Source organism: Macaca nemestrina, chromosome 19 (genome assembly GCF_043159975.1).
Source record: "Macaca nemestrina isolate mMacNem1 chromosome 19, mMacNem.hap1, whole genome shotgun sequence".
Classification (NCBI taxonomy): domain Eukaryota; kingdom Metazoa; phylum Chordata; class Mammalia; order Primates; family Cercopithecidae; genus Macaca; species Macaca nemestrina.
The window spans coordinates 43308578-43325104 of NC_092143.1; the positions used below are offsets into that span (position 1 = coordinate 43308578).

At 42.5% G+C, this 16527-nt stretch overlaps 1 protein-coding gene across 1 annotated transcript; it reads right to left on the reverse strand.

Moving 5' to 3' along the window:
* Positions 1-739: 739 nt before the first annotated feature.
* LOC105489376 (RNA polymerase III subunit G) lies at positions 740-1455 on the reverse strand. Its single transcript, XM_071085835.1, is given in 1 exon segment — positions 740-1455. A coding segment is annotated over 1 exon segment (666 nt). The 3' UTR covers positions 740-789.
* Between the last annotated feature and the right edge of the window lie 15072 nt (positions 1456-16527).

Here is a 16527-nt window from a genome sequence, read left to right on the forward strand (position 1 = left end):
CTTATTTCACACTTACATAAAGTTTAAAATTAAAATCTTAGTCAAATTTTTCATAAGCCCAACTATTTGAAGATGTCAAAGTTATTACAGTGGGATAATTAATTTATATATCATACAGTATTAAGTTTGTCCCAAATTCAAGTATTTATAATATTCACCCCATGTGAAAATTTATTTATACTGGCTAAGATGTGAGCTGTGAAATTTATATTGCTCAGTTTGGTATTTTTCCCTGTGTGTATGTTTTCCATCACAAAACCTCTATTTCACAATTCTGTACTTGTAAGAGCTCAGGTTGGTTTATGTAGTCATAATGCAGTAGTCTAGAACATACCGTGTAAAAGTAAAAAATAAAATTATTTCCAAGTTTCTTTGTTTTAAAAGTACCCCATGTGCTGTATTATATCAACTTTCAGGTTATAGAAATCCATTATGACTAGCAATAGTTTTACAAAAGATCAGCACTTAATCAAGATTTCTTCAAGTACGTATACATAGATTAAGAGAGCAAAAATTCTTTACACACATTCATATTCAAATAATACAAAAAAATCCACAAGAGTACATAAGAGAGATGGCAGAGGTGTTTAGAATATGTCAGGGACTAATATGTAAGGTAACTAGTATGTAAACTCAAAGTGGTTTTGCATATTTTGGTAACAAATATTTGTCCAAAAAAATAAAACCAGAAACAAAAATACTTATTTCTTATCGGAAAACAATACAAAACAAATCTGTCCAAATGTTCAAAAGCTGCATCACAAAAATATTTTTTGAAAAATTTCATGCTTAATAGGTTGCTTCATCCATGTTGTCATCACTGTCCATGCCAAAATCATCTCCATCTTCAAAGTATGAATTAATGTAGTCATTTTCCTCTTCTTGCTCATCTTCGTCATATTCCTCCTCGTCTACAGCATCATCGTCATCATCATCACCTTTACTTTTCTCTTTGTTTCCTTCTTTCTCTTCATTTTCCTCATCTGATTTTTCACCATCACCTTTCTTTTCCAATTCCTCAATTTTTTTCAACACATCTGAAGTATTAGTGAGTGAAGTGCCTTTGCCTGCGTCTTTTGCCTTTTTGGGTTTTGGGCCTGTGTTTTTACATTTATTTCTTGACATCATCTCTCTTGGAAGTCTTCTCCAATCTGGTATCTATTCTTCCTTATATACCTTCATGTATCTTTTACTATACCTTTCAATATCCTGTCATTCTTCAGGTGTTTCAATAAAATAAGGCATTCTTTTCATTGTTTCTCTCAACTCCTGTTTCAAAGCCAGTATATACTCTTCATTTTCTGTTTTCAGTGCCACCGATTTATAATCTGCATCAGGAAATAGTGGGGGTGGTTTCAACACTACATAAGGTAACTTTTCACCTTTGCTAAATCCAACAGCCTCAATATTAAAGGTATAAGCAGCACATCCTCCTCTTCCTTTATTCCCAGCCATCAGAACTAGTTATACTAGATGAGTGGGCAAATTCTGAAAGGCATCCGCCTGGCTGCACCGCTGCCCAGCATGTTGGTGCTCGAGTGGTATGCCCACAAGTCTCTAGGTGGTAGTATCTTCTGGATTCAAGAACGCTTCTATGAGTTGGGCAACCGTGCCAACATCTGGCTGGTGCACGGCTCCAAGCGTGGCTCCAAGCAGGACGTGGTGATCAATATAGGCCCGGGACTGTGCAGCCTCCCTGAGTACCTGTACTCCTCTGGCCTTTTGTAGGACCTCAGGGCCAAAGAGCTATTTCTGTGTTCTTAATTTATTCTTTTCCATTGGTCTATGTGTCTATATTTAAGCCAGCACCGTGCTGTTTTGGTTACTATAGCTCTGTAGTATATTTTGAAGTCAGGTAGTGTGATATCTCCAGCTTTGTTCTTTTGGCTCAGGATTGCTTTGACTATTCAGGGTCTTCAATCATTCCATATAAATTTTAGGGTTGTTCTTTCTGTTTCTGGGAAGAATGTTATTGGTATTTTGATAGGGATTGCATTGAATCTGTACATCACTTTTGGCAGTATGGACATTTTAACAATATTCTTCTAATCTATGAACATGTAATATCTTTTCATTTCCTGTGTCCTCTTCAATTTTCTTTCATCAGTATCTTATAGTTTTTCATTGTAGAGATTTTTCACCTCTGGTTAAATTTACTTCTGGGTTTGCTTTTTTCCTAGCTATTGTAAATGGGATTGCTTTCTTGCTTTCTTCTTCAGATTGTTCATTATTAGCAAATAGAAATGCTGATGCTTTTTGTATGATGAGTTTGTATCCTGCAACTTTATTGAATTTGTTTGTTAGTTCTAACAGTTTTTTGGTGGAGTTTTTAGGTTTTTCTAAATCATATTGTCTATAAATGGGGACAGTTTGAATTTCTTCTTTCCAATTTGGATTCCTTTTATTTCCTTCTCTTGCTTAGTTGCTTTGGCTAGGACTTGAAGTACTATGTTGAATAACAGTGGTGAAAGTGGGCATCCTTGTCTTGTTCCAGATCTTGGAGGAAAGGCTTTCAACATTTCCCCATTCGGTATAATATTAGTACTAATATGTTAGCTGTGGGTTTGTCATATATAACCTTTATTGTTTTGAGGTATGTTCATTTTATACCTAGTTTGTTGAGAGTTTTTATCATGAAATAATGTTGTATTTTATCAAGCACTTTTTCTCCATCTATTAAAATGATCATATGGTTTTGTCCTTCATTCTGATGATGTGATTTATCACATTTAGTGATCTTCATATGTTGAAATATCCTTGCAACTTGATCATGGTATATAATCTTTTTGATATGCTGTTAGATTCAGTTTGTTAGTATTTTGCTGAGAAATTTTGCAACTATGTTTATCAGGAATATTGGCCTATAGTTTTCTTTTTTGGTTGTGTCCTGGTCTGCTTTTGGCATCAGGGTAATGCTGGTCTTGTAGAATGAATTTGGAGGAATTCCTTCCCCTTCAAATTTGTGGAATAGTTGGAGAAAAAATAGTATTAGTTCTTTAAAAGTTGTAGAATTCAACAGTGAAGCCAACCAGTCTAAAGGGAGCAATTTTGAGGCCTTCCACAGATACCCTCAGATCCCACCTATGGCAACCTCTGCTAGCTTCAACCAAAACCTACCCCCTCTAAGGCAATTCTCCTTCATCCTCCTGAATTGGAGTGGGGAGTTGCTTCTCTCTACATATCCATAGAGGGGTTTTACATGCAAAGATGACATTTTGTCACCCCTCCCTTATTTTCAAAGCAATTCCTGGTAGAGTTCAGAACATCTCAGGCCTGTCTACAGAGAAGTGGGTCTGCACAGTCCTTTGTGGAGTCTGCAGGGCTGTGTGTGTGACACATGTGGGGCCAAGGACACAAGATCCTCCCTATGATCTGGTCTTCACTCCTTCCCAGGGAATGGAGCCAACTCATATTTTGGCCTGAGTCAAATAGATCTAAGTTTGAATTCTGCTTCGGCCACTGTCTAGCTGTATAATGTTGTGCCTCTTACTTTTTCTGAGCCTGGTTTCCACATATGCAAAATAGGGATAACAACATATATTTTGCAGGGTAGTTATGAGGCCTGAATGATCCAAATGACCATGCTGTGTACTAGCTGTGTGACCTTAAGCAAGTTACTTAACCCTTCATACCTCTGTCCTTATGGGTTGTTATGAGGTATGAGTGCGTTAATATTTGCAAAAAGCACATGACAGTGTCTTGTGCATACAAAGCATTACTTAGTGTTGACTATTGTTAATATTAAGGTATGTAAACTGGCTGATGTGCAAAAGGCCTTCAATAAATGTAAGTTACTTTATCTTCTCCTTCTCAAGCCCACAGGTTCTGGCTACTGGAGTCTGGTTTCTCTGAGGCCACCGCAGAGTTCCAGGCAGCCTATTTATCCGGATTTGAATAGTTTTAAGTAAGTGGCTTTGGTTCGCCTTTGAGCACCCAAAAACTAAAGTAACAGAGACACCTAGTGGGAGCTGGTAGCAAATGCTCCAACAAGTCTGAGTGCCTGTGGCTGGGGTCAGGTGGAGACCCAGAGGATGGTACCGCTGTGGCCCATGAGTGCACAATGAGGCCAATAGGCTCTCTGGAGCCATGCCAGTGCAGCCTTCACCAATGGGAAGCCCTGCCCATCCACCCTGCAGCTGGTCCTTGTCACCAAGGCTCTGTTCTGAACAACCTCTGGGGGCAGAGGGTCTGTTGCTTTATCAGCTCACACTGGTGGACCTAGCCTCAGGTCATGGTGGGGAAGGTAGGAAAGCAGACAGGTTCCTGCTTTGAGGAGCTGGCAGAAAACAATTGGGCTTAGCATTTTTTTTTTTGCTGTGTGACCTTGGATGAATAATTTAGCATCTCTGAGCTACAGTTTCCTTGTGTGCAAAAACAGAGTTAGTAATAGTGAGAATGGTTTAAAATGATGGATGTAGAAAGTGAAGTGCTGAGTCTACGCCCATACACCCTTGAATGTACCCGAACTTGTCCAATCTCAGAAGCTAAACAGGGTCAGGCCTGGTTAGTACTTGGATGTGACAAAGTTAAGCACTGTGTTGTTGACACACAGAAAGCACCCAATAAATGGTATATATTGTTGTTATTGTTATTATTTTATGGTGGATAAATGCACATGAAATAGGGAATAAATCCACACAATGTTGAAGCAAGTGAAAGCCATCATAGTTTATAGCATGTGAGAGACAAGGCTATTCCAGATCTGCAGTAGTTAGGTGAGGCCTCATGGAGGAGACCAGATCTCTGATGAGCCTCCGACTGCAGCAACAAACAAATCATACTCCTACTGGCTGAAACAATTATAGGGTATGTTGGCTTATATAACTTGGTAAGACTTGATCCAGTGCCTTGATGATGTCATGAGTACCCAATCTTTTCTTTTAAAAATATTCTTGTGACATAAAAAACATACAAAAAGATTTAGAAAACAACATAGCATTCACCTTAAGAAATAAAATAGCAAATATAGTTGAGGCTTCCTGGCCCTTCTCCAGTTGCATTTCCCCTTCCCCTACCCTGCAAAGAGAACCACTCTCCTAAATTTGGTGTTTATACTTCCTATGGATGCATTTACGTTATTACTACATATGTGTGTGTTTCTAAACAACATATGGAAGAATTACATGTTTTAAACCTTTCTATAAATATGTCATAGAGTACGTATCTGTATTTGTCTGTTTGGGCTGCATAACAAAATACCACAGATTTGGTAGCTTAAACCACAGAAATGTATTTTCTCACAGTTCTAGAGGCCAGGAAGTCCAAGCTCAAGATGCCAGCCAGGGAGGTTTCATTCTGCGGACTATTCTCTAGTCTTGCAGGCAGCTACTGTTTCTCTGGGTGCTCACGTGACCGCTTCCTTGTGCTTGCGCAGGGAGAGAAAGAGAGAGAGCAAGCTCTCTGATGTCTCCTGAGAGCCCCATCCTCAGGACCCCATCTAATGCTAATGATCTCCTAAAGACCCCATCTCCAAATACGATCACATTTGGGGTACAATTTCAATATGTTAATTTTGGAGGGATACAGATATTCAGCTCATTTCATTCCACTTCCGCCTCCTACAAAGTTCATGCCCTTCTTACATGCAGATGCATTCATTCCATTCCAACAGTCCCAAAAGTCTTAATTCATTCCAACATCAACTCTAGTTCTACAGACCAAAATCTCAACTAAATATCATCAAAATCAGGTATGGATGAAAATCGAAGTACAATTCATTGTGAGCAAAACTCCTCATCAGCTATGAACCTGTGAAACCAGACTAGTTATGTGTTTCCAAAATATAATGGTGGAAAGGGCATAGGATGAACATTCCCATTCCAGAAGGGAGAAATCAGAAGAAAGAAAGGGGTGACAGGTCCCAAGCAAGCTCGATACCTAGCAAGGTAAATTCCATTAGATCTTACGGGTTGAGCATAATCCTCTTTTGTTCAGTGCTTTGTCCACCCCCGATCCCAGCCCATTGGAGTGGCAGCATCGCCCCATCACTCTCTGTGGCAACCTCACCTCCACAGCTCTCTGTGGTGGCCATCTGGTCTACTGAAACTGAGAAGAAACCAACCTCACCCTCTTGGTTCTGTGGTGGGAGCCCTGATGATCTCTGAATTGCCTTCAGGTTCATTCTTGCCTTTTCTTGAAGGACAAAGCATATTTCTCAACTGAGTAGTTCTACCATCCAGCTCTGTAGAATTGCAATATCCGACAGCCTTTTTTCAACCTGTCTCACTTTCTCTGTCCCCTTTAGTTCAAACTGGCAGTGCCTAACTTCTATCCCTGGCTCTTATGAGCTGGCTAGCGAAATCCATGGGTTGCACCCATGATCTCTTTATCAAATGTTTGGCCAGCCACAACTTTAGTGTTCTCTTTAGGACATGCTTCTTCATTTTTTGTTTTTCCAATATGGATAGACTGAGAATTTTCCAAATCTTCAAGCTCTGGGTCCTTTTTTTTTTTTTTTCTTTCGAGACAGAGTCTCAGTCTGTCGCCCAGGCTGGAGTGCAGTGTTGCAATCTTTGCTCACTGCAAGCTCCACCTCGCAGGTTCATGCCATTCTCCTGCCTCAGCCTCCTGAGTAGCTGGGACTACAGGCGCCCGCCACCATGCCCAGCTAATTTTTTTTTTTTTTGTATTTTTAGTACAGATAGGGTTTCAGATGGTCTAGATCTCCTGACCTCATGATCTGCCTGCCTCTGCCTCCCAAAGTGCTGGGATTACAGGCATGAGCCACCGCGCCCGGCCCAAGCTCTGGGTCCTTTTTGATTAACAATTTTTTCCAATTTCTCTCTTCTCTCTCATTTTACTATAAGCAATAAAGAGAAACCAAACGACTCCTTCAACATTTTGCTTAGCAATGCCCTCAGCTAAACATCCAGTTTCATTGCTTGTAAGTTCTACCTTCAACAAAACACTAGAACACAATTCAGCCAGGTTCTTTGCCACTTTGTAACAAGAATCATCTTTCCTCCAGTTTCCAATAAACTGTTTCTCATTTTCAGCTGAAACCTTACCAGTATTACCTTTAGCAGCCATATTTCTACCAATAGTCCTTTTAAGGCAATGTAGGCTTTTCCTAGCATGCACCTCAAAACTCCTCCAACCTCTACGCATTATCCAGTTCCAAAGACACTTCCACAATTTTAGCATTTATTATGGCAACTCCCAGATTCTCAATACAAAAACCTGTCTTAGTCATCTTGGGATGTCATAATGAAATACCATAGATTAAGTGGCTTAAGCAACAGAAATTAATTTTCTCACAGTTCTAGAGGCTGAAATTTCAAGTTCCAGCTAATTCAGTTTCTGGTGAGGGGCCTCTTCCTGCCTTACAGATGGCCACCTTCTCATTATGTCCTCACATGGACTTTCCTTTCTCTCTCTCTCTCTCTCTCTCTCTCTCTCTCTCTCTCTCTCTGTGTGTGTGTCTGTGTGTCTCTGTGTGTGTGTGTAGAGAGAGAGAGAGAGACAGAGAGAGACAGAAAACGTCTCTAGTGTCTCCTCTTATAAGGACACTAATCCTATCAGATCAGGGCCCCAGCCTTTTGACTTCATTTAACCTTAATTACTTCCTTAGAGGCCCCATCTCCAAATGCAGCCACACTGAAGGTTAGGTCTTCAACATACAAATTTGAGGAAACACAGACATTCACATCATAACATGATTTATACTGATTCAAGAGTAATTGCAAATGGTTTGATCAGGTGGTCAGGTACTTGGAAAGAACAGGACTGGAGGATTAGGGACAAGGAAGTCTGGGAAAGTTATGTGGATGGACCTCTCAGCATGGGCAGACTGTGAAGATTTTTGTGTCCCATGGGATTGCTCATCAAAAGACATCCTTTGCGGATCAGAGGAGGCTTTCAGTAGTCAAGAGGACCAAATGATATACTCAATCCATGTCAGTCAACATATTTTCCCAGCCACTCCAGGGCTTGCTCAATGGACTCATGGATAAACTGGTCATGGCAGTGGAGATGGAGCTGTGCATAAGCCCGACAATGTGGATGTCCCCTTACCAAGGCTGACCTGGCTATAGCTAAGTGAGCGCTTAACTTGCCAACCTCAGAGATAAGCACCAACCCCCAATATGATACCATTCCCTGAGAGGACCAGTCAGCCACCCAGTGGCAGGTTGATGGTATTGGACCTCTGCTCTCCTGGAATCAGGCAGTGATTGTTCTTGCTGGGATAGACACACATTCTGGACAAGGATCTGGTTTCCCTGCCTGTGATTCTTGTGCCTCCCCTCACCACCCGCGGGCTCACAGAAGAATGCCCCATCCATGTTCAGAGCATTCTCAAGGGCATTCTGATCAAGGAATGTATTTCTCAGTCAAGAAAGTACAGCAGTGGGTTAATGCTCTTGGGATTCATTGGTACTTCCACATACCCTATCACGTGGAAATAAATGGCCTTGTTGAAAAGTGCATGGCCGGGCATGGTGACTCAAGTCTGTAATCCCAGCACTTTGGGAGGCCAAGACGGGCGGATCACGAGGTCAGGAGATCGAGACCATCCTGGCTAACACGATGAAACCCCGTCTCTACTAAAAAATATTTAAAAATTAGCTGGGCATGGTGGCAGGCGCCTGTAGTCCCAGCTACTCAGGAGGCTGAGGCAGGAGAATGGCGTGAACCCGGGAGGCGGAGCGTTTAGTGAGCTGAGATCGCGCCATTGCACTCCAGCCTGGGCGACAGAGTGAGACTCCGTCTCAAAAAAAAGAAAGGTGGAATAGCTTCTTAATGACTCAGTTGCAGCACCAGTTGGAAGGCAGTGTCCTGAAGGCATGGGGTTCTGTGTCACAAGGTGCAGTATGTCCTTTGAATCAGAAATCATTATATGGCATTGCCTTCTCCATGGCAAGAATTCACTAGTCTGGAAATCAAAGGGTAGAAGTGGAAGTGGTTCCTCTCTCCCTTACACCTAGTCACCCACTTACAGAATTTTTGCTTCCCATCCTGGCAACTTGGAGCTTTGTTGGTTTGGAAGTCTTAGGTCTGAAGGGGAGAACACTTACATCAGGGGATGCACCGGTAGGATCATTGATTGGAAGATGAGAATGCCATCCAGCTATTTTGGGCTCTGTATAGTATTGTACCAATTAGAAGAACAAGGGTTTTAGCTTTCATTTTTTTCTACTGACAGGAGTGATTAATTCCAGTTACCAGGGGAAACTGGTTTGCAGCTACACAATGGGGCAAGGAGAGTTATATCTGGAACTGAGAAGATTCTCTGGGGAAAGGGAGTTTGGGGAGGGATGGGCCAGGGCAGCATCCCTAGCTCATGGCTTGAGGCCACCTCCTCTGCTGATACCGTGAATGACTCAAAATTAGGCCTGTCTTTGTAGCCATTTCTTTGTCTCTTTGACATGAGCCAGGTTCAGGATTTCCTGCCTCCAGCCCCAGCCCCGGCCCTTGGGCACCCTAGGTTTGGCCTTCCGCGCCATGCTGTTTCACATGGTGAATATTGACGCTGCGTATTTACAGAGACCTTCGTCCCCAGGACCCTCCTCCCCTGTGATCTACGCCTTCTCTTTCACTTACTCAAATTGAGCCCAGCTCAATGTGGTTTCTGTTTCCAGTAATTTTCCCTCAGACTGCGGCTCTTTCCTTCTGGAATGAATCGTCTGCCGGATATTTCTGAGACTCTCAGGAATTTAAACTGTTCCACCCTCTCTGCTCCACCCAAAGCCAGGCCCAGTTATCTTCACTGTGAGCCCCTGGGACTCCTCTTCCCTGCTCAGGATGCGCTCAGCTCTGCTCAGGGTGTTGTCTTCACCTTTTGGGGGTGAGAATTTGTGGGTGACTTTTTTATTTTTGTGACCAAGTCCTGTTGTTGCTGGTTTGGTGTGTTTGTCCATGTCCTCAAGTTTGATAGGTCTCCTGTCACCTAATTTGGTTGAAGAGATTAAAGGTTAGAGGTGGAATTTTTGTTGTTGTTGGCTGAGGTGAGGGGACGGGTTTGGAGGGGCGCATCCTATCTGCTCTACTTGGTTGTCAGGAGAGGTTATAAGGAGATTGGGAAACCTACTGCCACGATGACCACATTGCCCTTGAGTTGGATTCTTAGTTGATTTTCTTTCTAAGGCCCTAATATATCGATTTTAAGGCTATGAATTTATCTCTAAATTCTGTTTTGGCTGAAGTCCACAGATTTTGGTAGATAAGGCTCTTATGTTGCTTTATTTTTAAAGATTGGTTCATTTCAGTTTTGGTTTACTTTTAGACCCATGATACCTATTTTCTAGATTGTGTTTTCTTTGGAGGTAGAGATGACATCTCTGTACATGGCTGTGTCTTTTGTAATTATTTAGTGTCAGAGCTGTAGGAAGTGCTTGATATTTTTTGTTGCTGAAATGGAATGAAAATGGTATTACACATTCCTGTTCTCTATCTGGTCCAGCATATAAATGAGACACAGCAGGAAAGAAGGAGTATTTAACATAGTAGGTCTGGGGTTCCTGGGTCAAAATATGTTCTGATACTTCCAATTTAGGGTTGATTTGCCTAAGTATTATCTTTTCATAGTGGCAACTCTTCCCCAGGAATATTGACTACAACAATACATCTCCTTTCCTCCTTCCTTCCTTCCTTCCTTCCTTCCTTCCTTCCTTCCTTCCTTCCTTCCTTCCTTCCTCTCTCTCTTTCCTTCCTTCCTTCCTTCCTTCCTTCCTTCCTTCTTTCTTTCTTTCTTTCTTTCTTTCTTTCTTTCTTTCTTTCTTTCTTTCTTTCTTCCTTTCTTCCTTTCTTCCTTTCTTCCTTTCTTCCTTTCTTCCTTTCTTCCTTTCTTCCTTTCTTTCTCTTTTTTAAAACAGAATTTCACTCTGTCTCCCAGGCTGGAGTGCAGTGGTGCCATCTCAGCTCCTGCAACCTCTGCCTCCCGGGTTCAGGCAATTCTTCTGCCTCAGCCTCCCATGTAGCTGGAATTACAGGTGCCCACCACCACGGCCGGCTAATTTTTATACTTTTTTGGTAGAGACAGGCTTTCATCATGTTGTTTGGGCTGGTGTCGAACTCCTGACCGCAAGTGATCTGCCCACCTCGGCCTCCCAAAGTGCTGGGATTAGAGGCATGAGCCGCCATGCCCGGCAGGGACAATACATCTTTGAGGGATCAGCATATATTAATCAAATTGCCTTCCTTATAGCTGAATGTAACTTCACTGAGGGAATGAGAGTTTGGATGCCGATGAAGAAGAAATATTTTTGAAGCGTGGTTCAAAGCTAGAGAGGGCTGACTTGAGGAGCAGGAGTATCTAGAAATGTTTTCTAATCCTGACTACATCTTAGAATTCTTTGGAGGGGAGTGGTGGTTTCTAAAATACACTGGTCCTCCAGCCTGTCCTAAGAGATTGTAGTTGAATTGATCTCAGGTGGGGCCTGGGCACGAATAATTGAGAGTATGGAAGAAAGTAGAGCAGCCTAGACTTAAGTGTATCCATTTTGCAGTTTTTTTCAAAGAGCTAGCTGTGGAGATGGCCGCTGCCTGGTACAGCACTGCGCCCTACCCATGGAGCATCCGAAAAAGTGGCAATGCATTCCTGTAGGTACATGGGAAACCGAGTGGCAGGAAAGGGGGCTACTTGAGGAAGACTGTTTGATAACACTGTGGACTAGGCAGGAGCGCTGAGCAGCAGATGGGACAGGAAGAAGCTTGCTGCAGTAGCCCAGGGAGAGGCAGCTTCAGCCATGAGCCCCCTGGGTTAGATTTTCTCCCCTTCTGCAACCTAGTGTGGCTCCCCTTCATGCTATTCTCAGGGCTGGGATAGCAGTGGCTGGGGCTGTTGTAACAAAGCACCACAAACTGGGTGGCGTCAACACAGTAATGTATTGTCTCACAGCTCTGGAGCTAGAAGTCTGAAATCACTGTGTCGGCTGGATTTGGGTTCCTCTTGAGGGTGTAAGGGAAGGCTCTGTTCCAGGCCTCTTCCTTTCATTTGTCAGGGGCCATCTTCTCTGGGTCTCTTCACATCGTTTTCCTTTCTGCATGTTTTTTTTCCAGATACTCCCACACACACACTTTTTTAAAAATCTTTTTTTTTGATATGGAGTCTCACTCTGTCGCCCAGGCTGCAGAGCAATGGTGTGATCTCAGCTCACTGCAACCTCCGCCTCCCAGGCTCAAGCGATTCTCCTGCCTCAGCCTCCCGTGTAGCTGGCATTAGAGGCACGCACCATCACACTCACCTAATTTTTGTATTTTTTGGTAGAGATGGGGTTTCATCATGTTGGCCAGACTGGCCTTGAACTCCTGTCCTCAAGTGATCTGCCTGCCCTGGCCTCCCAAAGTGCTGGGATTACAGGCTTGAGTCACTGTGCCTGGCCCACATTTTCCCTTTTTATAGGGACACCAGTCCTATCGGATTAGGGCCCATCCTAATGATTTATTTTAACTTGATTCCCTTTGTAAAAATCATGTCTCCAAATAAGTCACATTCTGAGGTAGTGGGAGTTCAGAATTCAACATATGAATTTGAGCAGGACACAGTTTAGCTCATAAGACTTGACAAAGCCAGGTCTCTTTATTTCTTTGGCAGTACCTACCAATCACCAACACAAAATGGCTGCGTTCCCTCCCTAGGAGTTCTGACTGGGTCTTCCCGATTGACTTTCTGCTCTCTATAAGCAGTTCTCAGTTGATGCTTTCTCCCCTCTTATGCTGCCGAAATGTGCCCAGTAACCGTTTCCAGTGTAGTCACATCATTCTCTTTTTTGTTATGCCCAATAACTGAGTGACCTGGGTGGTCCAAAAATTCCCCTGAGGTCTTGTGACCTGGCCACGCAACACAACCAGCAACCACAGCAACCCCCCACCCTGGGAAAACTTATAATTCCAGACTGCTTTATCTGAATCCTAGTTCATACACTTGTATGACTATATATGCCTGGAATTGCCCTTAGAGACTAAATATCCTAGAGATGTTCAACCAGTTTTCACAAACACACTGTTTGTAGAGACAGGGTCTCAGTCTGTCTCCCAGGCTGTAGTGCGGTGACGTGATCATGGCTCACTGCAGCTTTGAGTTCCTGGTCTCAAGCAATCCTCCCACCTCAGCCTCCTAAGTAGCTGGGAGAGCTGGGATAGCTGGGACTACAGATGGACACCACCATGCCTGGCTAATTTTCTTTATTTTTTGGAGAGGCAGGGTCTTGCTATGTTGCTTAGTCTGGTCGTGAACTCCCGGCCTCAAGTGATTCTCCTGCTTTGACCTCCCAACATTTTGGGATTACAGGCATGAGCCACCATGCCCAGTTCAAATAATCTCTTCTATTCAAATAAAATCTTTGGTAAATCCTCAATGTAAAACAGGTAAAAATGAATGGATTAGAAGTTCCCATTTTTGCAATTTGTGGACGTTGCATGACTGTCGTGGAACCAATGGAGTACTTCTACGGAGCCCCGAGTTTCTCTGTCTCAGAGAAAATTGCAGATCTCTCAAAACTCCTCGGTTTGCAGGAAAGGAAATGGAACCCAGAGAAATGAAAAGAACTAGCCAAAAGCACTCATAGAGTGGAAGATCCAATGGGGAACTCTGGTACTTGAAACCTAGACTAGTACTCTCTATCACAAGGGCCTGCCTCTGGCAGTCAGGACCTTATAAAGTATGAGTTTACCATTGTTTTAGAAAGTATTTCTCAAGTGAGTTCTGGACAGCGTCTTGTAAGTAGGTATGATTCCCAAATCAATTCTGGAAAAGCTGCTCTATAATTCTCTATAGCTAACTCTCAGCATATTAGTGTACTTAAGGCTGAAAGATGTCCTGCAGCATAGAAAGCCATTTATCGTTGCTTATTCCAGTTTTTCCAAAATTCTTAAAAAACAAAAACAAAAAGGTGTTACCTTTTCCTTGGGCTGCTTGCACTCTGCTTTGGAGCCCAGAGAGTCTTCTTTCAAGAAGGGAGTCTCTACAGGGAGCAACTCAGACGTGCTAACAGTGAGTATGAGATTTCAGGTATCATGACCTGCACGATTTCCTTTGCCTAGGAGTTGTTGGCCAGCATCTCTGGCAGGTGCAGGGATGGAGGCAGATGAGCAAGGAATTGCAGCAAGGTAGAAATGAATGGTGCTGTCTTTAAATTGCCCCATGGAGTTTTGTACTTCTTGTACCTTTTTGGAGAAGAGTAGTCTTCAATAGGCTGGATGTGGCCAATGGTCTGGGAGAGATTTCCTAGCCTATTCTTTCATTGTTTTGCCTCCTTCCTCTAATGCATGCTTACTTCCAAATCATCCTCTCCATTCCTGCCAACACCTTTCTGAGGCTCTCATCATTCTCCAGTGACCTCCAGGCAGGGCACTCTAAGGTCGGTCACCCTTATCTTCCCTGGACAGTTGGTGTATGTAAATGTGATTACCAGAATCTTTCGCAAGGATGAAGTTCCAATGCTCCAGCATGAGAATTTCCATCACTCCTTTAGAGTCTAAGAATAAACAAACCCAGTTAAATTCACAGCCACCACCAGAGGGCACAGTGAGACTCATGCAGGGGTAAAGGATGTTGAATAGAGACTGCAACAACTTACTCTTGAAAGGCATTTATTTATTTATTTTATTTTATTTTATTTTATTTTATTTTATTTTATTTTATTTTGTATTTTTCTCTTCACAGCTAGTTCACATAGTCTTAAAAACAGGCAAAGTTTGAATCTAAAAACTGCAGAGTGAAACACTGTAGCTTTGGTCATTATTTGTGACTTCTTCATTGCCTTTATTCCAAATACAGTAGAATTGTCTTATAGCTAGACTCATGCCACACCACTTCAGTTGTGCCCTGGGGACCTAATCCCAGCCTTTCATAGACATGCAGGTAGAATGTTCACAAGAAGTTTCCAGCCTTGTTCTCACAAACATGAATGCTAAGGAGGATTCCTTTATAATTAAGAGTTTCAATTATAAAGCAGAGCTGGGGAAAAACAGGGTGTACAGTAGAGGCTGTTCTGGGTTGGCCTTCAGAAAATGGGACTCTGACCCCAGCTCTGATGTGATTAACCATGTGAATCTATGATGTAACAACAGTAAGAGTAGATGTTCACTGAGAACCTACTGTATGCCACCTACTGTGTGCCAGTCTGGCACCTTATAAGTATTATCACCCATTCTTATGATAAAACTGCAAGACAGATATTTTCCCCTTTATTTAACAAATACAAAAACTGATGTTCAGAAATATTAAATGATGTGCTTAAAGACAAACAGCCAGCAAGTGATGGAACCATGAAACCATTTCTAGGTGTGTTTGGCCACAAACCGGGTGATTTTTCATTACTTACACCTTTTCCACTTTTTAATGTTTCAGTTTCTGTACATTATTTGTAACAAAATTCACACTTGTCTTCCTGCTTATTCAGGCTTGGCTAACTGTTGTCACAGTCTCAAACTCTTAGGGGTTGAATAAGATAAAAACCTTTCTAGTTTATGTATAAGTCCAATGCAAGTCACACAGGGGCCTCTGCTCCAGGCAGTCATTCAGGCACCCGCGTTGCTTCCATCTTTTGGAGCTGCTATCTTCAGAATGTGGCCTTCAGGGTCTCCATGGATCAGAAGGGAGAGCCATACGAGAGAGATTTGTATGTGCCAGGCCTGGAAGTGGCACACATCTCTTTCCATGTGTCTGAACTAGGTAATCTAGTCCTAACCTAATGACAGATAGGTTGGGAAATAATGTTGAGCCCTGTGTCCAGGAAGAAGAAGAGAAAATGGATATTGATGAACCTATCCCTCTCCACATCCCTATCTCATGAGATTGTGGTAAAAATAAAATAAAACAGTATCTGTCAGAGTACTTTACCAACAAGTGAGATGTGGTAGTTTAAGCCTGCAGGGAAGGAGCTGTCAGAGAGAGATTGCAGATGGGGATATATATGAACAGGGATTATCATGGCCCAGTAAAGAGCTTGTTCTATGTTCTGGGTTGAGGAATAAGGAAAAAGAGACTAGAGAAGCGTCACTCAAGTTCCCGAATTTATGTAAGCCTTTCACTCTCTGGCTCACACTCTTATTTCTAGTATTCATTATTCACTCATTTATTCTGCAACAAATTGTTACAATATCCTGGGCATTTTGCCACATGCTGGGGTGTGTGTGTGTGTGTGTGTGTGTGTGTGTGTGTGTAATGCCTCACATTAAAGAAAATCTCCCTCTGGAGCTGGCGTCAATTCTAGGAAAGATGCATTGCTGCCTGCAGTAACATGGAAGCATTCCAATGTCATTGACTTGTCACCAGTTTGCTAGCTGGTGTACATGATGAAAGATGCCATTTCAAGGACTCAGCAATGGTCTTTTTTGCTAGTAGGTTGGGTACTCAGCAATCACAGTAAATAAGTCAGAGTCCCTGTTTTAGGACTTTTGTGTAACCTGTGTCCTTGTTACCTTGACCACTCTCTTCATAGACACATTGAACAAATACTGAGATATCTGAGGGGAGAGATTGCATGAAAAACACACAGGATGGGCCACCCTGTCTAGATGGTGACTGAGAACCTCAAATGTGTATACGGTCTTCAGTCATCATTAACGTGTGACCCAAAGATCTAT